Source organism: Mus musculus, chromosome 7 (assembly GCF_000001635.26).
Source record: "Mus musculus strain C57BL/6J chromosome 7, GRCm38.p6 C57BL/6J".
Classification (NCBI taxonomy): domain Eukaryota; kingdom Metazoa; phylum Chordata; class Mammalia; order Rodentia; family Muridae; genus Mus; species Mus musculus.
In genome coordinates this window covers 141291602-141316019 of record NC_000073.6, presented here as the reverse complement: position 1 = coordinate 141316019, position 24418 = coordinate 141291602, and the positions used below count along the sequence as shown (strand labels likewise).

The following is a 24418-nucleotide window of genomic DNA, read 5'->3' as shown; positions in this document are numbered from 1 at the left end:
CCACAGAAAGGAGGGGAGGGCTAGAGCATGGTGGCGCCAGCACGCCTTTAATCCCAGCACTCGGGAGGCAGAGGCAGGCAGATTTCTGAGTTCGAGGCCAGCCTGGTCTACAGAGTGAGTTCCAGGACAGCCAGGGCTACACAGAGAAACCCTGTCTCGAAAAAGCAAAAAAAAAAAAAGAGGGGAGGGCTAGGGATGTAGCTCAGTTGGAAGAATGTTTGCCCAGCATGCACAGAACCACTGGGTTCAACCCCCTGCATCACATAGATTTCACATACCTGTAATGTCAGCACTCACCAGGTAAGAGGTGTGCACTACCTAGAAGGAGGAATCTCAGTTGAGGAATTGTTTATATCAGATATTTTATGGGCATGTCTATAGGGAATTAAGGAGACATGGATCAAACTCAGGTTTCAGTCTTGATAGGTTTGGTGGCTGTCAAGTGCTGTCATCTACCACTGAGCTTTTTGTTTGTTTGTTTTCATTTTCAGGACAGGATCTCACTATGTAGATGAGGCTGGTCTTAAGCTCACAAAGATCCACCTGTCTCTACTTCCCAAGGGCTGGGATTAAAGGCCTGTGCCACTGGGCCTAGCCTCTAAACTTTTTCTTTTTGAGGTGGGGCCTCACACTGTAACCAGGCTGGACTTGAACATGTGGCAGTTATCTTGCCTCTGCCTTGGTTGTTGAGATTATAGACCCGCGCCAGCCGCTCCCTTGAGTTGCAGATGGCTCTGCACGACGCTTCCACTGCTGCTGATTTTCATTTCAGGCTGGGGTTTCCTTGTTCTCCTTCCCTTGGCCCACTTCCCTTCTACGAATCTAAAGCTCCAGATGTCGAGGCTGTGTGCTTGCCTGGCAGCAGTGCTCTTCATGGATTTCTTCAGAAAATGTCTTCTCTACCATTCTGAGGGCTCCTGTGGACGTCTGCTCTCTGCAGTAGTAATAGAGTCACTAATTTGATAAGGAGTGGGAAGAAGGAGGCGCCCTTCAAATGTTGCCCTTGGTCAGTTTTACCTTTCTCCCCACAGAGTGGCCCTGTCAGGCTCTTCGTCCCTTATAAAAGGCGCAAGAAAGAGAATGAGCTGCCCACAACTCCAGTGAAGAAGGATTCCCCCAAGAACATCACCCTGCTTCCTGCCACGGCGGCCACCACCTGTGAGTGCTAGCATAGCACAGAAGTGCTTTGCTGAGTTGTCATCCTGTCTTTCTATCTTAGCCCAACTCAAGGATTCTCATTTCTGAGATAATCTGACAATGAAAAGTCTTCCTTTGATTCAAACTACCAAATATTTTAAAGTTCGTCCACATTTTATTTTCTGTCTGGAGTGCACAGTTCCTGGCCCCACAGTCAGATTTGGCCTGAGTCCCACCCTCTCTGGCTCTTTCCCCTAGGATTCAAGGTCACTGACTTCCTGATGTCATACCACATGTGGGGTATGTCCCTGTGTAAGCTCCTGGGATCTCTCTGAAGCGTGCACCTTTGTAAAGAGCAGTGCATGCTTCCAGCCCAGTGCCTGATGTGGCCTTGAATCAAGTGCCTTTTTGCCTTTTCAGTCACTGTGACACCCTCAGGACAGATCACTACCTCTGGAGCACTGACCTTTGACAGAGCATCCACTGTAGAGGCCACTGCTGTCATCTCTGAGAGCCCAGCCCAAGGTGATGTCTTTGCAGGAGCCACAGGTAAGCTGTCTCAGGATCTGCCTGATGTGTCCCCAGTCCCTATGACAGTCTCTGTTGCCTGGCTCCTCAGCAGAGACTTGAGCAGGACTCAATCTTGAAAGGAGCCTGGTGGGTATTGGAGAAAAAGCACTAAGCACTGTGACCAACACACAGAGCCGGAAATAGGTAGCGTTGCTGATGTTGCTTTAGACTGACACCAGCCACTAGAAACAATCCTAGTCAGGGGCTGGCGAGATGGCTCAGCAGGTTAGAGTGCCGACTGCTTTTCCGAAGGTCCTGAGTTTGAATCCCAGCAACCACATGGTGGCTCAAAACTACCTGTAATCCCTCTTTTGGCACGTCTGAAGACAGCTACAGTGTACTTATGTATAATAATAAAAAATATTTGGGCTGGAGCAGGGCCAATTGGAATGACGGGGTTGATCGGAGGGAGCAGAAGTCCTAAAATTCAATTTCCAACAATCACATGAAGGCTCACAACCATCTATACAGCTACAATATACTCATATATACATTTAATAAATAAATCTTAAAAAAAGGAAACCATCCTAGTCATGTGTCATTTTAAATATTCTAAAGTCGTGTTAACAAAGCACATGATATCTTTTTTCCCAAAGATTTATAGATTTATTTATTTATTAGATGTAAGTATGCTGTAGCTGTCTCCAGACACTCTAGAAGAGAGTATCAGATCTCGTTATAGGTGGTTGTGAGCCACCATGTGGTTGCTGGGATTTGAACTCAGGACCGTCAGAAAAGCAGTGAGTGAGTGCTCTTACCTGCTGAGCCATCTCACCAGCCCACATGATATATTTTGTAATAAGTTTAATTTCTTCAACCACCTGAATTCCAGAGTATCCTGGATTCAAAATATGTACTCAGGTCACTCACAGCCACCAAGGGCTGGGATCTCTGGATTGAGTGCGCAGCTGTAGGACTTGGGACTAAATCTGCTGCGCTGAGGCTATCTGCTTCTCTCTCACAGTGCAAGAGGCAGGTGTGCAGCCTCCCTGCAGGGTTGGCCACCCTGAACCCCACTACCCTGGCTATCAGGACAGCTGCCAGATTGCCCCGTTTCCAGAAGCTGCATTGCCAACATCACACCCCAAAATTGGTGAGTATAAAAGAATTTATGTGCATGTAAGCTATAGTCCTCAAAATTATGTTTTTGTTTGATTTTTATTCACTGTAGTGCTGGCAGTGGAGCCCAGTAGCATCTCATACATGCTGGGCGAGTGCCCTACCTCTGACCCAATGCCCCAACCCCAGAACTGTTTCTTGTGAGTGGAATAGGGCTTTGCCAATGTGTTTATTGTTTTCTCTCAGAGTACTAGGTTAGGGTTGACAAGGTCAAGCCTTCTACCTGTGTTTGCTAATAAAGTTTTATTACATACAACCATGCTATTCACTCATATATAAGGTTTCTTTTGTTTGTATCAGGCTGCTTCCATAGAGACTGAAATGACCTATTGTTGGTATTGTCAGGTCCACCCTAACAGAAATCTGTGAGTAGACTTATCTCCTTGCCTTGACCATGGAATTGGATCAAGTGGTATTTGGTGTGAGGGACTGTGCCAGTATCTGTGTTCCCATAGTTGAGAGCCGAGGTGACCCTCTCTGTGTGGGCACCTTGACTTTGGGTTTTCACTTAGTGGCACATCTTGAGCAAATTTCTGTGTCAGTATACTTTTTAAAGGTACATCTACCTGCATCTTCCTCTGCTGATGGGCATTTGGTTTTATACTTGTCAAGTTTCTCAGCATTGAGAAACCCATGTCAGCCTCCTCTCCATCTCTGCTGTAGCCTAGGTCCCATCTTTTCTGAGGAGGATGCGTTCTCTACTGCTCATTTTGGGACTCAGCTTGCAGGAGCCACAGATATTTAATAACATTAAAATATGTTTTTAAAAATAGATTTCACATATTCAAAAGAGTTGTAAATACAATAAAAAGAACTTCCTCCCCCCAAAAAAACTATTTAAGAGTAATTGCAGGCATTACCCAACATGCTTCAGTGTTTTGTCTCCTATTTTCATTAGTCAATCAGTCTCTCTCTCTCTCTCTCTCTGTGTGTGTGTGTGTGTGTGTGTGTACTGGGGCCTCCCTATATAGCTGTGGCTAGAACTTGATATATAGGTTGGCTTTGAGCTCACAGAAATCTCCTTCCTCTGTTGTTTGAGTGCTGGGGTTAAAGACATGGGCTACCATACCCAGCATGTGTGTTTTTACGCTCATGTGTGTGTTGAGTGTGGTCTTATGATGTCCTGGTGCACTGTAGCATGTGCATGTGGAGGGCAGAGACTGACCTGGGGATCAGACTTCACCATCCACCTTTTCTGACACAGGCCTCTTGTTTTTGCACTGCCAGTACTAGGCTAGCTGTCATTCAGAGCCTGGGCAGTCTCTCCTGTCTCCTCAGTCTCCCCTCAAAGCTCAGAGGCATGCTGGGATTGCAGATGTGCACTATCACATCTAGATCTTACCTGAGTTCCTGGGATTCGAACTCAGGTTTTTATGCTTGTGCTGCAAGTGCTTTACTCACTGAGCAACCTTACTATACTAGCCCTCATCCCAAGTTTTATGTCTCCCCTCCCTTCAGAAGCCACTGGAATATCTCGCCTTCATCGTAGAGGTTGCAACTGTTGAGTACTGGCTTTTGTGATGACTGGGTGCCTTGTCCAGTTCACAGGAGAATGGAAAGAGGCTCTGTGCGGTAGAAAAAGAATCCCGCAGAAGCCCTGTCACGTTGGGTGTCTATAGTGTGTCTATTCCCAGACTTCTCAGTAGACTACAGTAGAAAGTGCTTTGCACTCCCACATGCACCTCTCTTCTAGACCCACCTGCAGAAGAGGTTCACATTGTCTCCTCTAAAATCACAGTGTGTTCTGGTCCCCTCTGTCTATCTTGGTGGCTTTCTTCTCCAGCCAGGAGAATCATGGCTCTCACGTCCATGTTGACTGCAGACCCCAGAAAGACTTTCCAGATAAGCCTTGGTTTTCCTGTGTGTGGTGCTGGCAGAATGTCTCCATTCTCCTTGCCCTCAGTGTGCTTGTCCTGTGGCTGTTTGCTTCTGTGTTTCATGGCTACCCCTTCTCTGGGTGAGTGTCTTGGTTGCTTTTACTTTCTCTTGTCTGTCTGTGAGCTTCTACTGTAGGCCTTATGTTAGAAGTGATCAGCCCTCAGGGAAGGCTTTTAGCTAATAGCGTGTGGGAATTCGAGCAAGAGTGGGGACATTGTTCATCTCCAGTGCATCTCCTCCCACCCGAGGCTGGAACTAAGCCTGGAAATCACTAATCTCTGGTTTATCCCACATTCTACATTCTAGTCCTGACATCGCTGCCCGCATTGGCCGTGCCACCGTCCACCCCCACCAAAGCTGTCTCTCCCACCGTGGTCAGTGGGCTGGAGATGTCAGAACATCGGAGCTGGCTGTACCTGGAAGAGATGGTCAACTCCCTACTCAACACAGCTCAGCAGCTGAAGACGCTGTTTGAACAAGCCAAGCAGGCGAGCTCTTGCAGGGAAGCTGCTGTGACCCAGGCGAGAATGCAGGTTGATACAGAGAGGAAAGAGGTAATGTGAGCTCAGACCCGTACCCATCACCCTCCCTTGGCCCTGGGATAGCCTGTGACTCCTGTGCTGGCCTACGAAGATCATTGATCTATTGGCCCTGAGAAGGGAGATCTGGAAAATAATACAAACGAGGGTAGCAGACACTAATGAAACATTTTGTTTAAGATTAGTGTATTTCAGCAGGGAAAACGTTTTTATATACACCAACCATTATTTTTGAGTGCATAGTATTCATAGCTGTTTCTACATTCAGGCTATTTTTATATAGTAAAACTTGTCTCCTATTTTAACTCTGTAAAGTGTAACTTGGTGCGGATCGGATACATAAACACAGTTTTCCATCAGCCGCTGCAGTGCCCTGCCTCCTGTGGGCGATGGAGGATGCTGTGACCTTGTGACCACCATGTTTTCCTGTAGCGTCTCAACACCAGGGCCCAATGCATCCAAAGATAAATGACTATTAACATTTTCTGTGTGCTTTGGACTTTTTTTTTTTTTTATGAAAGCAAAATTGAACCACAGTAAAATGCCTATATCCTATTAGAGCTTTGGCTAACATCACCAGCCCCTGGTGAGGGCAGCTACCCCAGTGGCTCCCAGTGTCATCCCCTGGCATTCCTGCCTCCTACACTTGTCAGAAGTCAGTGGCGAGCTGTGGAGCTTTGCAGCAGTGCAGAGGCCCAGCAGTGTCCCCTTCCTGTCACCACAACACTATGGATCTTGAGATCCGTTTTCCTTCAGTCACCCCAGCAACAGTTGTGGAGACGACTTTCCTTTCCCCACCAGAGATCTGCTGAGAAGCAGGTGATGGCTGGATGCGGGTCTGCTTTCACACTTGATCTGGATCTCTTAGAAATATGTGGGATTCCCAGGTAGTTAAGGATTTTCTGTGTTTCTTGTGGCAGTTGTCCTCATTCTAGTGTGGCTCTGAAAACTGTTTTCTGTGGGACTTTAGTTATGTTTGTTATTTTATGTGGATTTGTTTGTTTGTTTGTTTTGGTTTTGAGACAGAGTCCCTCTATATAGTCCTGGCTGCCTTGGAACTCACAGATCCACTGCCTCTGCTGCTCAGTGCTCAATGCTGAGAGTAAAGAGTACACCACCACATCCACCCGGGGGTTATGTAGCCCAGGCTAGCCTTCAACTTGCCAGGTAAACGAGGCTGGCCTTAAACTTGGGATCCTCCTCCCTCTAACCTCCAGGTACTGGGGTTATAGGAAAGCCACCAGGCCATCAAGTACTGGGGTTATAGGAAAGCCACCAGGCCTGGTTTGGTTTTGAGGCAGGATCTTCCTATTTAGCTCTGACTGGCCATCTCATGATCCTCCTGCCTCAGTCTACTTGGTGTTTTTAGGACTGTGTCACCTTATCCTGCTGCAGTTCATTAGGGTTCATTTTGTGTTGTAGTGTGTGCTCTGTTTTGGTGAAATTGCTATGTACTTGATAATGGCCTACTTCCTCCAGTTATTTCAGTATTTTGCAACATTATTAGTCATAATAACTTGACACTATTTAACTCTTCTTCAGGCTTTCCTTCAGTCTGAAGAGTTCCACGGGCACTACATATGTTTGGTGATCATATATACATGCAAGTAAAACAGTCATACACAAAGAATTATAAAATTTTAAAAATATATAACAAGCTGGGTGTAGTGGAATACACCTTTAATCCCAGCACTTGGAAGGCAGAAGCAGGTGGAGCTCTGTGAGTTCCAATCCAGCCTAGTCTACATAGTGACTAGGCCAGAGCTACATAGTGAGACCTATCTCAAACAAACAAACAAACAAACAATAAATATCAATATATTAGCAAATAGAACCCACTAACTGTCAGTTGGGCACAGTGGCTGGTCTTGTACTGAAGCTGGTGATGGAACAGGCCTTGACTGCTGTGTGACCAGAGTCACATGGCTGGTGGGAACAGACCAGAGGGAAGTGAAGAACCCTGTCACCATCTGGCTCCTGGGTGCACAGCCCAGCATACATAATGATGGCTTTGATAAATGTGCTAAACACAGCAGTTAGTCCCTGAGCTCTGGTACCCTGGAGGGTTCTAAACTAGAACTCAAATCTTTTGAGGACTGGCCCTCCTGGCACCTCATTAGAGTCCTATAGGAAGGCTCTGTTGTGGGTCCCTAAATGTACAAAGTAGGAGGGGGAGGGAATTGTGGTGAATAGCTCAGGTGTCTTCTTTTTACGTGTAGAAAAAGTGTGGATTTTCTTGAGATTGGCTGAAACATAAACATCTAAACATACCAACTGGAACCTAAACACTAACTGGCATTACTGAGTTTGCATCCTCTGAACCTGTACTCTCTGAGAAAATAATCCCTTGCCATCACAGTTTGATTTGCAAGCAGTCCTGCTTGATCACAGGATAAAAGTGGCAAGCAATGCTTGTGTTGGAGTGGAAAGACCATGCTGGGACCCTTTCTACTTGGGGTGTGTACTAGGGCCATCTGAGAAGCCTCACTGAGGGGCTTTCAGGAGGTAGTGCAGGAGTTAATTTAACACGGCTGGAGGGGTCCTGAGTCTGCCAACTTTCACATTTTATTTGGAATTTTCAAATTTAGCCTAGCTGAAGCAATTTGTTACAGGATTTTCTGTGTATATATGCTACTTTTAACAATGAGAGTGCATGTGTGAGAGAGAGAGAGAGAGAGATTACATGTGCAGAGACTAAATAAACAGGGCAGAAAAGCAAATGCCCTTGCCTGTCAAGGACACTGCGTCCAACAGAAACCAAGCTGGCTGAGCAGCCGCAGGGTCTTCTATTAACCACTGCATCCAAGAGCCCTTGCCCACTTGCTGAGCAGTTCAAAGGCACAGGCACAGGAGGGTTCGTCTGCTCAGACTCTGACAAGGAAGAGCTGGTCTTGCCTTCTCCAGAATGAACTTATATTTGCTTGAGTAAGACAGCCCCAGAGCAGGAGCGTGACCCTCCACTGTTGTCTTCCTGGCTGCTGACCAGAGATGCCACTGCTCATCCCTGAGTCCCCAAGGAACTGCTTGAGGGAACCTGTCTATACAACAGTGGGACACCTAGAAATGCTGACTTCATAGACTCAAGAAGGAGCTGTCCCTAGGGGCTGGGTAGAAAGACAGTTATTTCACAGGAGTTAATTCATTCACAGGAACACACCCGATCAGGGATAAAAAGGCACAGGCAAAAGGTTAGGCACGGTGATGGTGCGCACACTTCTGATTCCAACGGGGAATGAGTTCATGCAAGCCTGGACTACATAGCAAGTTCAAGCCAGACAGGCTACCATAGAGTAAGTACTTGGCTCTCTCCCCACAGCCAGCATGGCCCTTTCCAAGGTTTCAGTTTGGTGTTTATTAGGCAGCTGGGCAGGAAATCCATGGTGGTTTCACTTGCTCTTGGCCTCCAGTTAAATACTATTAACCCAGCCCCTCGGCCTGTGCCTGCTCGCAGACCTTTGTGATGAATCTGGATTTAATGCTTTTGTCTTCTTCAATTGTCTGTCTAGCAGACACTCACACCTATTCCATTTTTCTCGTTGAGACCCAGCTTCTCAGATCATTCTCTACCAGTGTTCTGAGGGAGGATGCGCAAGGCTCCCTTTTCATAGCTAGTACCTGAAGTGATGACCCATTGTAGGACCAACCTCCTAGGCACACGGCACGACATGCAGCCCAGAACATGCAACACTGGTCCATTCATCCATCTCCCAGAGCCTCTAGCCTGGCCCACATAGTGTAAGTTTACGTTTCAGCCAGCATGCAGCACACACAGAGCACACAATACAGAGCACTCAGTGCACAACATACAGCATGCAGTATACGGCATGCAACATGCAGCACAGAGCATGCAACACATAGCACACAGCTGTCATACTTTTTTTTAACAGCTTAGATTTTTTAAAAAGATTTATTTATTTTATTATAAATACATACACTGTAGCTGTCTTCAGACACACCAGAAGAGGACGTCAGATCTCATTACAGATGGTTGTGAGCCACCATGTGGTTGCTGGGAATTGAACTCAGGACCTCTGGAAGAGTAGTCAGTGTTCTTAACCACTGAGCCATCTCTCTAGCACATGTTTTTGTTTTTGTTTTGTTTTGTTTAATGATTTACCTACTTTTATTTTTTTATATATTGGTGTTTTGTGTGTCTGGCTGTGTGAGGGTGTCAGATCCCTTGAAACTGGAGTTATAGACAGTTGTGTTGCCATGTGGGTGCTGAGAATTGAACTCTGGTCCTGTAGTAGAGCAGCCAGTGCTCTTACCCGGTGAGCCAGCTCTCTAGCCCCCAGCTTTCCTACTTTCAGTTATCAGGCTTCAGGTGTTTATGTAGGCCAGGTTCTGGCAGTTTCTTCCAGCGTCCGGATACCAGCCAGCTTCCCTCTCATCCTCTGTGTAACCTGTGGAGGCCACGCCTGCAAAAGCAGAGCTGCTGCCTTAAAGGGACAGCCATGGTGCTGGACAAAGGGCCTTTGGAATTCTGCCTGGATGGGTCTGAAAAGAAGAATGTCCTCCACCCCAGTCCGCCCTCATGCTGCACTTCTGAAGTAGGTGTTCAGGGAGGAGATGGGCATCCCTCCCTTCCGTCTCCTCTGAGGACCCTTGGGAATGCTCCTGGGAGTCACCATTCTACCTGCAGCTTGTCCATCAGCAACACTTAGACTAGACACCATTCTGGACAGTCATCCCAGTGCTGCTACTTTCTGACCCAGAGATAGCGACGGCAGGGTAGCCTGTAATGCTCAGCCATGGCCAAGCACCACGACGGCTGGCCCTCACTGTCTCGTTCTATTTCACTCCCACTTGGGGACATTGGAGCTCTTACACAGGGGCACACACACCTTTCTTTCTTGGTTGCTGTGTAGCCCAGGTTGGTCTAGAACTTACAATCCTGCTGCATCTGCCTCCCAGGTTCTGGGACTATATGTCTGTATGTACTGAATTCCAGGTTCTGGGACTATATGTCTGTATGTACTGAATTCCAAGGCACCTCATATGCGTTTTGTTTTTGTTTTGTTTTGTTTTGTTTTAAGATTTGTTTGTTTGTTTATTATATGTAAGTATACTGTAGCTGTCTTCAGAAGATCTTGTTACGGATGGTTGTGAGCCATCATGTGGTTGCTGGGATTTGAACTCCAGACCTTTGGAAGAGCAGTCAGGTGCTCTTACCCACTGAGCCATCTCACCAGCCCTGGTTTTGGTTTTTGAGACAGGATTTCTCTGTGTAACCCTAGCTGTCTTGGAACTTGCTTTGTACACCAGGCTGGACTCAACTCAGAGATCCAGGTGCCTCTGCCTCCCTAGTGCTAGGATTAAAGGTTTGTGTCACTGCCGCTTGGCTATCCTTTTATGCTTTTAATAGACTAGAAAAACAAGGCTGTGGCAGGAGCGACATGTCTGTCTTCTACCTATTTCCCCTGCAGCATCACCAGCAAGCATACACACAGAAGGAACATCCATCTTAGATGGGCTGAAAGTGGCTTATAAACTGCTTGTGAGAGGCGGGGCTGGGATCTGTAGTAAGGTCTTTGCTTCCCTTGCCCTAGAAACAGAAGAGGCCAGATGGAGTAGACCTGCTGGGGTTCTGTGAACATGTATGTGAGAGGACACAGCAGAAGCGGGGCTGCCTGAAGAGCTGAGGGCACATGAAAGCTTCAAAGACTCTGATTGGAGGAAAGTGGCTTCATTTTCTCCAGGCCGTCATTTGGCATAGTGCTCAGTCATATGATCTCTGGGTGTGAGAGGCAAAGACCCTTACTTCATAATCAAAGGACAGGAGACCCGGGATAGCAAGACTGAGACAAGCAGAGTCAGGCCTCAGCCTAGACAAAAGGCAAAAATAGCTGCTGTGCAGAGGCAAAATGGTGTTTCTTCTAGTCCCTGATGCATTTCTCTGACATGGAACTTCTCACTGGCTGGGTCCTTCAGGGAGGTCCACACCTAGTATAGTGTGGCTCCCTCTCTGAATTCAGGATACAGGCCTTATCTAATACAGGCCCTGTGGCTCAATAGTCCCTGCTTTTGATCCCTGGACTCAGTCACATAACAGACTCCCTGTGACCTTTCAACCCCAGGATGAACTGAGAGTACCGAAGTAATCAGCTGGCAGCCAGGGAAGCCGGCCCGGTGCCTCCATCCTCTGCTGTTCTCTCATGAGCTCAGGTGCGCCTCACACTGAACATAGAGCCCAATTATTCACTTCTTAAGGTGCTGAAGAGGCCAGTGAGGTGGTCCAGGATGTGAAGGCACTTGCTGCCAGGCCTGGTGACCTGACTCCTGGACTAACATGCTGGACTCCTGCAAGTTCTCTGACCTGCACACGTGTACCATGTCATGTATGTTCAAACACCCACGCATAAATAAATGTAATAATGTGAAAGCCTTCAAAGAAGTCGGGAGCAGGGCTGGTGAGATGGCTCAGTGGTAAGAGCACCCGACTGCTCTTTCAACCCCAGGATGAACTGAGAGTACCGAAGTAATCAGCTGGCAGCTGGTTCGGAGTTCAAATCCCAGCAACCGCATGGTGGGGCACAACCATCCGTAACAAGATCTGACTCCCTCTTCTGGATTGTCTGAAGACAGCTACAGTGTACTTACGTATAATAAATAAATGAATCTTTAAAAATATTTAAAAAAAAAAAAAGTCGGGAGCAAAGAGACAGGTGGGTTCCTGAGTTCAAGACCAGCCTGGTATACAAACTGAGTGAGTTCCAGGCTAGCTACAACTAGTTATCTAGAGGCAAAGCATTGAGCCACCCCCAGCATTAGCAGGTCCCAAGTTCAAGTAGGACTTAAAGAACGTTTACAGACTGATGACAAATATATTATTGAGTGATTGGGGATTAGTGAGCACTGTATTATACAGTCGTCATCTTCTTGTGATTCTTCTGTGAGACATTGCTCAGTTACCTGTGACATTCAGTTTGTATAATTTAGAAATGAGTGACGCCAAAAGTAGTGGGTGGCGTAGCTGGTCCTTGTTCATATTCCTGCCATGCTGTAAGTTGACATTGAAGCCAGCCTGTGTGCTGTGCTAATGGACAGTTCATTGGCCCTCCCTCTGGGGCACAGGGTCTGCGTACCCATTCTTTCTGAGGCAGAGACTGCTGGGCGTAGTTCTCTAGAGGCTCCAGGCTCACACCTTGAGACCACATGCCCTGGAGGAAGTTCTTTGGCCTCTACCTGAGAGCACAGTGGCGATCTCTTCTGTTGAGGCTCATCCATGGAAAGACACTCTGTGGTTCTGAAACTCTGTAGGTTTCTAGGAAGCTCGGGGGACCTTTTTGAAGTCACTTTGGCAGCACAGATAGCTGTCACTGGTGTCCGTCTGCTGGTGTGGTAGAATGTTGTCTCTGAAAAAAGAGACTAATCTTGGGGCCCTCTTCCATTTTTTTTTTTTTTTTTTCAGAAAAGCTGCAGCGTTAGTACAGAGAGCCCCTGTGACAATCACAGGCTGTCCTCCGGGAGTGTGTCAGTCACAGCTCTCTTGTCCCGCCTCTGAACACAAACGCCAGCTCTACAGTGGGTTTCATTATTGCTGCCATTTTTGTGCTCAGGGCTGTCTGGGACACACATACTACCCCAGCACAAGAAGGGGAGGGGTATTTCCCCCAGCTACATAGGCCAGGCTGCTCCCCTCTTCTCTGCAGCTCTGAAGTCAGGCAGGTCATCTGTTGGACATGCTCAGACTGGCTCTTCTCACAGTGGAACTGACAAAAAGCTTCAACAGGAAGAACAAACCTGCCTTACCACATCCTGTGTTTAGTGGCAATCCTTGCAGCCTGGACTAGGCTGCCTGCCATTGTCTGCTGTCTCTCCTTCTACAGACCTGACCACTAAGCAAGTTCACCTGGGAGCTCTCCTGGACAGGAGTCAGGAGTTAACCAACCAGTTTGTCTCCTGCCCTATTGATCTGTCTGGTCACATATTTCTAGCAGGGTGAACACACTGATGTTCTGTTATAGCCAGTGCTGTCTTCCAAGGTCCTGTATGTCTGGACCCCCACTCCTCCCATAGTGCCTTCCTGACTCTGGCCTACCAATTCTATCTACATGGCTATGGACTTTTTTACAGTATTTTGTTATTTAAAGTGGAGGCAGAGTCTGGAGGCTTGGTACAGTGCTGGAGGCCAGGCAGCTAATTCAGTGCCCAGGATCCAACTGCAGATAATGCTTTCTAAAGGGAATGAGGTAGCTGATGTTTCACAAATAGGAAGATGGTGGTCACTGTGGAGACCACAGAAGAAAGCTAAAACTCAGAACAAGAGCCTTCAAGTAGCTATTGTGTTTCCAGCATACCTGCAAAACAGTGATCAGAGAGGACCGAGTAGCCTTGTGAACCCACCAGTCACATCGGTATATTGTACATATACAATATATATTGTATATGCTGTATATATTGGTCACAGCAGGTTCCTGCCCAGTGCCTACCAGCCTGTGTTCCTTGGCCTGTGTGACCCAGTACCCTAACAGATGCCCTTCCCAACTCTGTAACCCAGTCTCAGGGTTTCTGGTTCTCTCCATCCTGGAAAGTGTTTGTTAACAGAGAGCTTATAGTTACCAAATGCCATATATAATTTGTTATTTCACGAAAATAAGTCACTGAGAGGTTGTGTTCAGCACTCCAGTTTAACTATCTTCCAGTAATGTGGCTTAAAGAAAAGGTACACAAAACATTAGACAGTGCTCTTTCAATGAAGTGACTCTGAAGAGCCCCCTGGGGACACCTTGGGGATGCTAAGACCACTGGGGACATTAGACCCAGATTCCATAGCAGAGCTGACACACTAAAAGCAACTCAGAGTTCGCAGTGCTGGTCTCCCGCGTGTCTGCGGGCTGGGACCTCAAGCACTCAGAAGGTGTGCTGAAAAGTTGAGAACTTCTCCCAAGTTGGACTTTCTATACACTAATACTCTGTTTCATTGTACAGAGTAAACTCCGATAAAGAGAAGCCGGTTCTGTACAACTGGTCAACCCTGGGACGGACACAGTCCACAGCTGTACTTAGTGTTTCTGTTGGTCATGGGTGCCTGCCATGGAGCCTGGTGCCTGCTGTGACGCTGACACTTGTTTGTCCTTCTTGCAGCAGTCATGTGTCAACTGCGGCCGGGAGGCCATGAGTGAGTGTACCGGCTGCCACAAGGTTAACTACTGCTCTACGTTCTGCCAGCGCAAGGTAGCGTGCCTGCTCACATGCCTGCATCACCTCAGCCTTTCCCACTCTAGTGTCCTGGATAGGTGCCTAGGCAGGTGGACTCACTCCAAGCACCTGCGGGGCAGAACGCTGCCTTCAGGGTTATGGTCTGGGTAGTGCTCAGAGCAGTGGCTGCTTAGAGCTGCCTGCTGGATCCTCTGCTGGGTTTGGGTTCTTCCTTCCCATTTCTGCAGGCTCCCAGCTGGATCTGTGAGATGAAAGCACGTGAGCATCTATGTGCCCATGTAAGGCCTGCATTGGGCAAAGTCCACTGGCAAGGAGTCCATGTTCTGAGGGCCTCTCACCATGGCCTGGCCCAGCAGGCCTCACAGAACATTGCAAGAATGGTCATCCAGTGTCATTGTTCCTATTAATCATTGGCTCTTAAAGCAGCAAAGAGAGCTTTTTCCCTTTTTTCTTTTCTTCTTTTTTTTTAAACTTTGTTTTGTTTGTTTGTTTGTTTGTTTGTTTGAAACAAGGTTTTTCTACACAACCCTGGCTGTCCTGGAATTTACTTTGTAGACCAGGCTGGCCTCAAACTCAGAAATCCGCCTGCCTTTGCCTCCCAAGTGCTGGGATTAAAGGCATGAGCTGCCACCACCACCGCCGCCGCCTGGCCCTTTTCGTCTTTGAGACAGGGTTTCATATATATCAGGCTGCTGTAGAACTCCATATATAGTCAAGCATAACCTTAAATCAGACAGGCACTCTGCCACCTGAGCCAGAGCTCCAGTCCCTGCCCCCCCCCCTTTTTTTTGAAACAGGGTTTTATGTAGCCTGGACTGCCCTCGAACCTTCTGCTGGCTCCTTTTCTCTGGTGCTTGGATCTGAGGTTTGCTACCACCCCTAGCATTGAAGAGAGTTGTTTGCATGTCTAACCTTTTGATATTGTGACATGACATTGTCATCTACAAAGTGCACACTCAAGAACGAAATAATCAAGTATTGGGGAGGGCAAAACAAATCTCATGACATTTTTTAATAAGTTTATGGTGTTGGGCTGCATCTGTACTGTCCTAGGGCACTACTACGCTGTCAGTTGAACACTTAGACCATCATATGCTTAACACTTTTACCCTTCCCAAGAGCACTTTGGAACAGCTAGTAACCTCATCATTTTTATTTTTTCCAAAGTCTTCAGCCTATGGTTATCCTAGGCAGTGCCATGAAGCTGGGTCTGGGTTGGGGCAGCTGCTGTGGCCTCCCAACACTCTCCATGGAGTCGTTTCTGTTCCTTGTGCCCTATTAAATTGATTGCTTCTTTTGTGCCTAGTCCATAGTTGTAGGAGCCTTAAGAGTTCCTTTGTACGGCTACCTTAATAGCCACCGCAGGTTCAAGCCATATCTGCTGACAGAACCTCCCTCAAGACCTGCTCCCTGGTGGCTTGATGAAACCTGGCCAGCGAACAGAAGTGTGGCGATAGGATACAGGCACGAAGAGCAGCTCATGAAGTAGACATGTGCCCCAGCCTGAGGTCTGCAGGTCTCAGAGAGCTTCACATGTCACAAGGAAAGTGCCACGTTCCACCCTGATGGAACCTGGCAGTCCTGTCTGCCCTGGTGAATCCTCGGGAGCCATCGCCTCCAGGGCTTAGGGGGTGCCATGGCCTATGTCCTCTGGACATCTCTAGAGCTGTGCTTGCCTCCAAGAGGCCAGAGATTTGGGGAGCAAAATCAGAAGTTCATCTTCTCTTTTTTTTTGGGGGGGGTGGATTTTTTTGAAGGGGGACAGGGTTTCTCTGTGTAGCCTGGCTGTCCTGGAACTCACTTTGTAGACCAGGCTGACCTCGAACTCAGAAATCCGCCTGCCTCTGCCTCCCGAGTGCTGGGATTAAAGGTGTGTGCCACCATGCCCGGCTCAGGCTGGCCTTTAACTAGTGACTTCTTGCCACAACACTCCAAGTGCTGAGGTTTGAGACTTTCAAAACCATCCCTGAACTAAGAACATTTGCAAAGGGGATGTAAACTTTAAGGTTTTACTTATATGGGTTGGCATATACAGGAAAGGATGTGTCTAAATCTGCAGACTATGCACATGAACTGTGCAGGCGCCTGCATTGTGCACCGGAAGCTATCAGCTGGGAAGGTTAGGAATAGCTTGCACGCTCAACCACAACCGTGCTGCTTGTTACCCATATAACCGGACCTGACTTTGCCAAGGACTCTAGCATGGTTACGTCTGTTTGCCATCATGGTGCCAGCCTTTCTGCTTCACTGCTGTGGAGAATCTGAAGTCTCCAGAATGGCTGGTTTCTCTGAGAACGTCCTGCCAAGAGTCAGCACCTGCTCTTTGGCCGGGGCTGAACATTTTCAAGCAAGCCAAAGACATCACTGTTTGCATCTATGAGCCAGGGTCATTTTCAGTCACAGAGACTTTTTCTTAATGGGATTTAAAAAAAAAAATCATTGTACATGATGTTGGTACCAAGTGTGGTGGCACACACCTTTAATCCCAGCATTTAGGAAGCCGATCTCTATGAGTTCAAGTCCAGCCTGGTCTACATAGCAAGTCCCAGGCTAGCCAGAGCTACCTAGAGACCCTGTCTCAAAAAAAAACAAAACCAGCAACAAAAAGTGTGTGTGTGTGTATGTACCCTTGTGTACTGGTGCCTGCTGAGAGACCTAAAGAGGGCATCAGGTGTGTTTCTTTAATATCTACCTATTCCTTTAAGATAGTCTCTTCCTGAACTCTTCCTTGGTTAACTGGAAGCCAGCAAGCCCAGCTGTCCTCCTCCTGTCTCTGCTTCTCTTGAAGCTGGGGTTGCGGGCATATACTGAATGCCTGGCCTGCTATATAAATGCTATGATCCACACTCTGATCCTCATGATGTCACAACAAGAGCACACTTCACCACCACCCTCCAGCCATTTCCCCAACTCTTCACTATGTAGAGCTGGCAGGCCTTGACCCCAAACTCATATATCAGCCTGCCTCTGCCTCCTGAGTGCTGGCTGAAGTGTAGCTGGCGGGGAGGGAGGGGGATTGGTGTGGGTGGTGCCCATGGAGGTCAGAGGAGAGTCTTGAATCCCTGGAACTGGAGTTACAGGCAGTTGTGAGCCACCAGGTGGGTCTGGGAACTGAGTCTAGGTCCTCTTAACCACTGAGCCATTTTTCTACTACCAAGACTGATTGTTAAATCTGGCTTTTTTTTTTTTTTTTTTTTTTTTTTTTTTTTTTTTTGGTTTTTTGAGACAGGGTTTCTCTGTGTAGCCCTGGCTGTCCTGGAACTTACTCTGTAGACCAGGCTGGCCTCTCCTTCCCAAGTGCTGGGATTAAAGGCCTGTGCAGTGCCACCTGGTTGGGGCAGTTTTTTTTTATCATGACAGTGAGGCTGGCCTATCCTGAGGCACCACTTGCCTTCAGAATGTGCTTCTTATGGGCTGTCTGTGTGCATGTGTGCCTGTGCCTGCAGATAGGATCATCCTCACACTCATTGTGAATATCACGGTGGGTGGCAGTATCACACAGAAATGTATTTGTTTTTACTGTTAGCCTAGGCTGTTATCAAACTCCTGGCAACTCTCCTGTTTCAATTCCCCCCATGCTGGGATTACAGGCATGAGCCACTGTGCCTGTAATTCTAACAGCAGCTGAGTACGGTGGCACATACCTCTAATCCCAGCCCTCAGGAGGCAGAGGCATGAACATCTCTGTGAGTTCGAGACCAGCCTGATCTACTAGTTAGTTCCAGGACAACTAGGGCTACATGATAGAGAGACCCTGTCTGAACATATTCAGTCTTGTTACATGCGTGTCTTGTTATCTGATCTCTACAGCTTCAGTGGTTGACACACCAGCCCTGATGGAAACGTTCCCTGACTAACAGCACACAAACAGCCCCCTTAGTGTGAAATCCAGGGCTCCTCCCAGCGCCCCAGCCCAGCCCATCCACAGGTGATGTGCTGCTTGGTCCGCAGTGGGTCCCTGATGTCCTTCCTGCTAACATGGCTGTCTTTTCTTCTAGGACTGGAAAGACCATCAGCATGTGTGTGGCCAGTCAGCGTCTGTCACTGTCCAGGCTGATGACGTCCATGTTGAAGAAAGTGTGATAGAAAAAGTTGCTGTTTGAGCCAGGCTTCTCCTTGAGCTCTGCTGTGAAGCCATCGCAGGCTTAGGCCCTCTGATGACTGTGGGGGCTGCTGAGAAGAGGGGCCATGGGAAACTTGCCGGACAAGTTATTAACAGATTGTGCCCTTGGAAACAAGCTCCTTCCAGAGACCAAGGAACGCTGGCAGCTTTCAGAATGGGGCACTCTGCTACAGCCCAGGGCCCTCAGCCTATCACGGTGCTCTTTCATCCCTGGATCATGAGTGTCCCACTACCCTTGGGGTGCCCTATGCCACGTGTACATACCTGTCTTATCTGTTAATAAACATGTAAATAAAACTCCCACCCCATACCTGAATGTTGTCAAGCCATTTTATATTCAGATGACCAGAAGGTTTCTGCTAAGTCCTGATTGTGTGAGTATAATATACACTGCCACGTGTTCTACTGTGGGGATGTAGGCCTCCAGCAATCCTCTTGTTGACCTACCTTCACTGCTGTCGTGGCCAGCACATAGTGCAGGCCAGCCTGCGACCCCTGAGGAATTTTCAATCTATTTCTCTAGTGGAAGTAGGGAGACCCTGCATATCCCCTACTAGTGCAGGGAAGCTTCAAGTTGAAGTTTAGGATGAACTTTTATAGTTTATGTTTATAGACTCACCAATTCTCATACCTACTTCTAAAACAGACCCTGTGAGATAAAAGTATCTTCCAGCTTCACACTCTGGTATGTGTAAGAAATTATGGCTAACCCCACACTGGGCAGAGAACCGTTCTTCCTTCTGCCAGAAGGTCCTGCACCCAGCCCTGAGATTCCCTGAAGGTGAATCACAAGGGTAGCTGAGGGAGGGGCATGCATGTGAGTAAGAAGATGCCAAGACTGTGGGGTCCCTGCCTTAAAAGGGAGTCGGGCACCTGAGGCCTTTCTACTGAATAAGGTCTCCGTGACCATCCTATTTAATTGGAATCAAGCCTTGGGCCTCTCCAACCCTTTGAGCAAGAGGAGCCTTGCCGTTGTTTTCTGGTGGCAGAGAAGCCCTCAGCTGTAACTAGCCACCCAGACCATGCATGCAGTTAGCTGAGATTATACAGCTCAGTTTAATACTAACAGTGGCAGGAAAACAAGACCAAAATGGCAAAGTCATCAAGGAAATGCCCAACCCTATGGGACAGCCTGCAGGGGCATCCATGGCATCTACCCCCAAGGAGTGTCACCAAATGAGGGCCCCAGAACACCAAGATGGGTTTTGGGGTAGTGACCACCCAAGAGCAATGGATGAGTGACACATGCCACCTGGAATTCATCCAATTTATTGTTTCCCTTTCCTCTAAGGAAGAAACTCAAAAGGTCTAGGGGCATGGGCCCTTGGGGCTTAGTTTCCCAAGCTTCCAGAGACTTCTGTCCCCCTCACATGAGTTTCAACCTTACCTTTGTATCTGTAGAGCCTTTCAGTTCAGTGGAAATCAGCAAAGGCCAGGCACATTTGGTATCCTAGGGTCTCCAGGGGCAAAACTTAAGGGAGCCTCAGTTCCACTAATACTAGACTCTATGTGGACAGACATGAACCCAAGACCCCATTGGCCCCTTAGGAGCATGCTGGTCCTGGAAGGTCAACAGATGACACAGCAGGGGCATGAGCATCTAGAGCCCAGTGAGGCCTTATGGCAATTTCCCTCTGTGCTGGGGAATTGTCCCTGTTCAACCAGAGCTAGTATAAAATGTGTGTGTGTGGGGGGGGGGGTGCTACTACTGTAGCACTCACAGCTCATTATTCCTCAATATTGAGAACAGAGTGTGACACATTGTGCCAGCTGCCTTTGATGTGGGACCCCAGCCTAGGACCACCCCCCCACAGACCCCCTGCACTCCTGCCCACAGCAGCCCTGAGTCACATCTCTCCCATAACAGGACGGGGGAGGGAAAAGTGTTAGGGTAGGCAGTCCCTATCAGGAATCACCTCTTCTTGTAGGACTGGGCCTTGGCCAAGGAGCCCCAACACCTTGGCTGCTTGGGCCCCTTAGTCCAGCCTTGAACCTTGCCGCCTGGTCACATAGATACCCAGATGCTGGACATACATAGGGTAAATAAAGGCAGACTGGGTGGGTCTGAGTGGAGGGCTCCCTTCCAGAGGGCACCTTGAGGAACTTGGTCAGTGCTGAGTTTCAGGCACCTTTTGGAGAAAGGCTGGTAGAAAGCTATGTGTGCTGTACTCAGAAAGTTTCCAAAATAGGATACCCACCACCCCTTCAATGACAGCAGAGCCCTCCCTCCCTAGCTCTCCAAGGAGCAAGAGTTGGCCTGGATAGGATCCTGAGGACCCAGCAGCCTCAGGAAATTCCTCTAGCTCCTCTTCTAGGACACTTGGTCACTTTTCATAGTGAGGGGAAACTAAGGCAGATGTAGTAGTTCCCCTACTTTTCTGGGGCAGAGACTTCAGAAGCCTCCTGCCTCCTGGAGCTGAACTGAGCATCCTCAAAGACAGAAGTTAACTGGGGCAGGGGCGGGGGGGGGCATCATCCAGACAAAAGAGCTTCCTCTTTTCTTTTCTTTTTCCCAACCCCCAGCCTTCATAAGTGGTTAGAAAAGATTTCGTTTAATCAGACTGAAAGAATGCGCGCCAGCGCACTCTGCACACAGTCTTGGAACTCCTTGACCTCTGCAGGACATCCTTTCAGCAGCGGAGACGGAGAGTCTTGCGGAAGACACTTCGAAACTCCGCGTTGAAGATGGTGTAGATGATGGGGTTGAGGGCACTGTTGACATAGCCTAGCCAGGTGACGGCACTGACCAGGCGCGGAGACACGAAGCAAGCCGGACACAGCGCCCGCGTGATGTGCACCACGAAGAAAGGCGTCCAACACACCAGGAAGGCCCCTGGGGATGGGCGGCGTGAGCCTGTACACCCGCACTCCAGGTCCCTCACCCAGGACCCCCCACTTTTCACCCTTCCAACCTGGACCCTCCCCCTGTCCCCGGCCTCAGCTCCCGGGACCCCTCCCTCCCTCCCTCCCTCCCTCTATCAACTCTTGTCCCAGGACAGGAACCCACCGACTACCACCGGCAGGACTCTCATTGCCTTGCGCTCCCTTCCCGTGATCTTGGCGCCTCTCCTTCTGCGGGAAGACGGCTCAGGAGGTTGCGGGAGAGCTGCATCAGCGAGCAGACACCCGGGGCTGCAGGGTCTCTGAGAGAGCTCTGACTCCGGCCTGCTGGAGTCGCTGGGGCTCGTCCGGAGGCTGGGTAAGGGAGGTGGGCAGTCTGGGAAGAAGGGACCCTGAGTAGGGTCCGACACCGGCGGGCCGGGGCCGCTGGGTCGGCGCGGCGCGCGGCTGTGAAGTTTGGTGTGCCGGGCTGCCTCCCAGCGCCGCAGGCCGCGGAAAGTGGCCCAGTAAAGCAGTAGCATGAGCGGACAGGGCAGGAAGAAGGAGCAGACGGACGAGTAGACCACATAGTCTCGGTTCTCCAGGCAGCACACGGCCGGATCGCGGCCGGGCACATCATTGAGGCCACACACCACTGGCGAAGCCACCGCGGCGGACAGCAGCCACGTGGCGGCGATGAGCAGCAGCTGGCACTGACCCTGCTGGTTGTAGCGCAGCGGCACGGTCACGGCCACGAACCTAGAGGAGCACAGGAGCGGTGAAGCTGCCGAGTGGGGCGGCTAACCCGGAGGTGGGACTGGGAGAGGGGTCGTCCGGGGTACCCACCTGTCCACGCTGATGGCGCACAGGTTGAAGATGGAGGCGGTGCACAGCATGACGTCCATGGCCATGAGCGTGTCACAGAGACGGGGGCTCAGGAGCCACACGCCACCCTGGACCTGGCCACGCAGAGTTTGCAGAAATGAAACACAAGACCTGCCTGACCTTTGAGCCGCGGACTTGCTGACCCCCACTCTTGTTGAGGGGAATCGAGGGCTGTGTATTAGAGGGAAGGGGGCATACAAGCCCGATGTGAGCCTGAGACATGTGTTGGAGACAGAACGTGCAAACAGACCTGCCTCTTGACTTAGGTCTTCTTTGGTTATGTGAGAAGCTTGGGTAAGACCCAGGGGGGTTGATAACATCTAGGGGAGAGGAGGCCCTAAATTCTTAAGCCTGGCCCCCTAAACACAAATCCTACCCACCTCCAAGACTCGAGTTATCCTCCCTGCATGAACTGTCACTGCTGTGGGGCTTTGGATAGGTCTCTTCACTTGCTGGACACATGGCAATTGTCCTGAGGACAAATGTGTCCTAAAAATACAAAGACCTCGCCGGGCTGTCTGTGAATCTGCTGCACGGAGTGTTCTTTTTCAAGGGCAAAGGAGCACACAGCCGTCTCAAACCAGCCGTCCCCAAATCCCTTCACACTGATTTGGGATGATTATGAGCTTAAGAATCATCACAGTGACGTCTGTGCCTTGGGGAGGACCTGGGGTCAAGTGTGGCCACTGGCCTCTGCTCCAGCTCCAGAACTCAGGGTCTTCTTTAGAAATACCATTCACCCCACCCCACCCTGCCCAAACCGTGGGCAGATAAGAATTGCCAGTAACCACAGCAGACCCACCTACGAGCCAGACCTGATCTGGGGTGTCTGTGTTCCAGGAGTCTCCAAAAGGTCCTGAACCCACTCCCTTTAGCGGCCCCTCAGGTTCAGTATCCTGCCCAGGCCTCTCTGCCTTCACCCTTTGCTGCTCCGAGCTCCTGGGAGCTGGGTGGCTGCAGGCTTTGGGCTTCTTCCGAAGGGTGAGAGTGAGCTGGCACAGGCTGGGGTGTGTGTGTGTGTGTGTGTGTGTGTGTGTGTGTGTGTGTGTGTGTGTTCCCAAAAGGCAGTAGTCATCGGTAGTGATGCTGATGCTGCGTGTCTGCACTTTCGCCTGTCTAGCTAGCTGTTTTTTGCCACAGGCTGGGGGATGCAGCATTTCTGCAGTGGAAGCCAGGGCTTAAATAGGAAGGACAATTTTCTGCGATTCTTGGTTTTAGGGACACGAGTCCTCTCTGGGTAGGTAGCTCTCAGACAGAGTAGGAAGGAATCCAGAGGATGGTAGGGTGACGGACAAGAGGAAAAGTAGGCGAAAGATTCTGAAGAGCGGGAGAGAGTGGATAGTCAGGAGTGAGGAGACCTGACGTCCCTGCAAACACCCTGGCTCAAGGTGGCTGAGGGTCCAAGCGCGAAACTGCGCTGGGGCTGGGGGGCTGGGAGCAGTGGAGGTAGGGGAAGAGCGCACCGAGGCTCACCTCGGAGTAGACAAAGAGAGGCAGCACCAGCACCGCGAGGAGGAGGTCGGCAGCAGCCAGGCTCACGATGAAGTAGTTGGTGGGTGTCTGCAGCGTGCGCTCGGAGGCCACGCTCACGCACACGAGCGAGTTCCCTGCCAACACCAAGCCGATGAGCAGCACGCCCCCCACCAGCGCCGCCGCGCCCGCGCCCCCAAGCCCGGCGCCAGTCCCCAGGGATTCTGGCCCACGCCCGGCCAACAGCCCACCGTCCTCAGTAGCGCTGCTGTTCCCCATGGTGCCACTGCTGAACCCGCTCCGGGAGGCGCTGAGCCTGGGGATTTGCAGGCAGGGGCTACCCGGAATCCCGCCCCCAGCGCGTCCAGCCCCGCCCCGCCCCGGCTTGAATTTCTGAACTCTAGGAAATTGGCAGAGGGAGAAATGCTTCAATTCAAGAGAAATGAGCGAAGTGACTGGCATAAAAAGGCTAAGCAGCGGCTGATGTGTCCCCTCATCGGGGCTAGTTTGTGCTTCCAGAAACCTAGGTAGAAAAGCAGGTTGTCTGGACCAGATTCGTCAGAGCCAGCCATCCCATCCTGGCCAGGAGACAGGCCACTAAATTACCTGTCAAAAGCGGCTCTCCAAGATACCTTGGAGGATGTGGAGAACCTATCTATACTCCTGCACTGGGGTCCTTCCCACGTGGGAAACCATCAGCTCTGGTTCTGGAACA

The 24418-nt window shown here is 49.6% G+C and overlaps 2 protein-coding genes across 28 annotated transcripts in view; one reads left to right on the top strand and one right to left on the bottom strand.

Annotated features, from left to right (window-relative positions):
• Positions 1 to 18844, top strand: part of Deaf1 (DEAF1, transcription factor) — a 41694-nt gene extending 22850 nt beyond the window's left edge. For 4 of the 25 annotated variants that reach the window (XM_006536210.4, XM_006536204.3, XM_006536209.4 and 1 more), the window contains 5 exons: positions 1032 to 1158; positions 1558 to 1686; positions 2672 to 2800; positions 5011 to 5258; positions 14331 to 17368. In XM_006536210.4, coding sequence (XP_006536273.1) covers positions 1032 to 1158; positions 1558 to 1686; positions 2672 to 2800; positions 5011 to 5258; positions 14331 to 14555 — 858 coding nt within the window. In that variant the 3' untranslated portion in view covers positions 14556 to 17368. Of the gene's footprint in view, positions 1 to 772; positions 943 to 1031; positions 1159 to 1557; positions 1687 to 2671; positions 2801 to 5010; positions 5259 to 5558; positions 7277 to 8392; positions 8534 to 14330; positions 17369 to 18403 lie in introns of those variants that run through there. The other 21 variants (XM_030242786.1, XM_017322368.2, XM_030242785.1 and 18 more) reach the window with 14 other exon arrangements.
• A 711-nt stretch (positions 18845 to 19555) lies between these two features.
• Positions 19556 to 24046, bottom strand: Drd4 (dopamine receptor D4). Of its 3 annotated transcripts, XM_006536156.4 has the most exons (5): positions 23955 to 24046; positions 23707 to 23840; positions 22195 to 22307; positions 21536 to 22107; positions 21065 to 21361 (listed from the first exon to the last, which is right to left on the bottom strand). In XM_006536156.4, the coding sequence occupies exons 1-5, from the start codon at positions 23980 to 23982 to the stop codon at positions 21159 to 21161; spliced, it is 1050 nt and encodes a 349-aa protein (XP_006536219.1). In that variant the 5' UTR covers positions 23983 to 24046; the 3' UTR covers positions 21065 to 21158. The 3 variants fall into 3 exon arrangements, with proteins under 3 accessions (NP_031904.1, XP_017177461.1, XP_006536219.1); NM_007878.3 differs by having other exon boundaries at positions 19556 to 21361; positions 23707 to 24002; XM_017321972.1 differs by lacking the exons at positions 23707 to 23840; positions 23955 to 24046 and adding an exon at positions 22614 to 23696 and having other exon boundaries at positions 19782 to 21361.
• Positions 24047 to 24418: the final 372 nt, after the last annotated feature.

Bases quoted from the DNA above. Each gene is read 5' to 3' on its own strand.
- Drd4 (NM_007878.3), bottom strand. From the start codon at position 23,982: ATGGGGAACAGCAGCGCTACTGAGGACGGTGGGCTGTTGGCCGGGCGT. The intron at 22,308-23,706 runs GTGAGCCTCGGT...CTGCGTGGCCAG, and splicing joins CTCTCTTTGTCTACTCCGAG to GTCCAGGGTGGCGTGTGGCT. The intron at 22,108-22,194 runs GTGGGTACCCCG...GTGCTCCTCTAG, and splicing joins TGCGCCATCAGCGTGGACAG to GTTCGTGGCCGTGACCGTGC.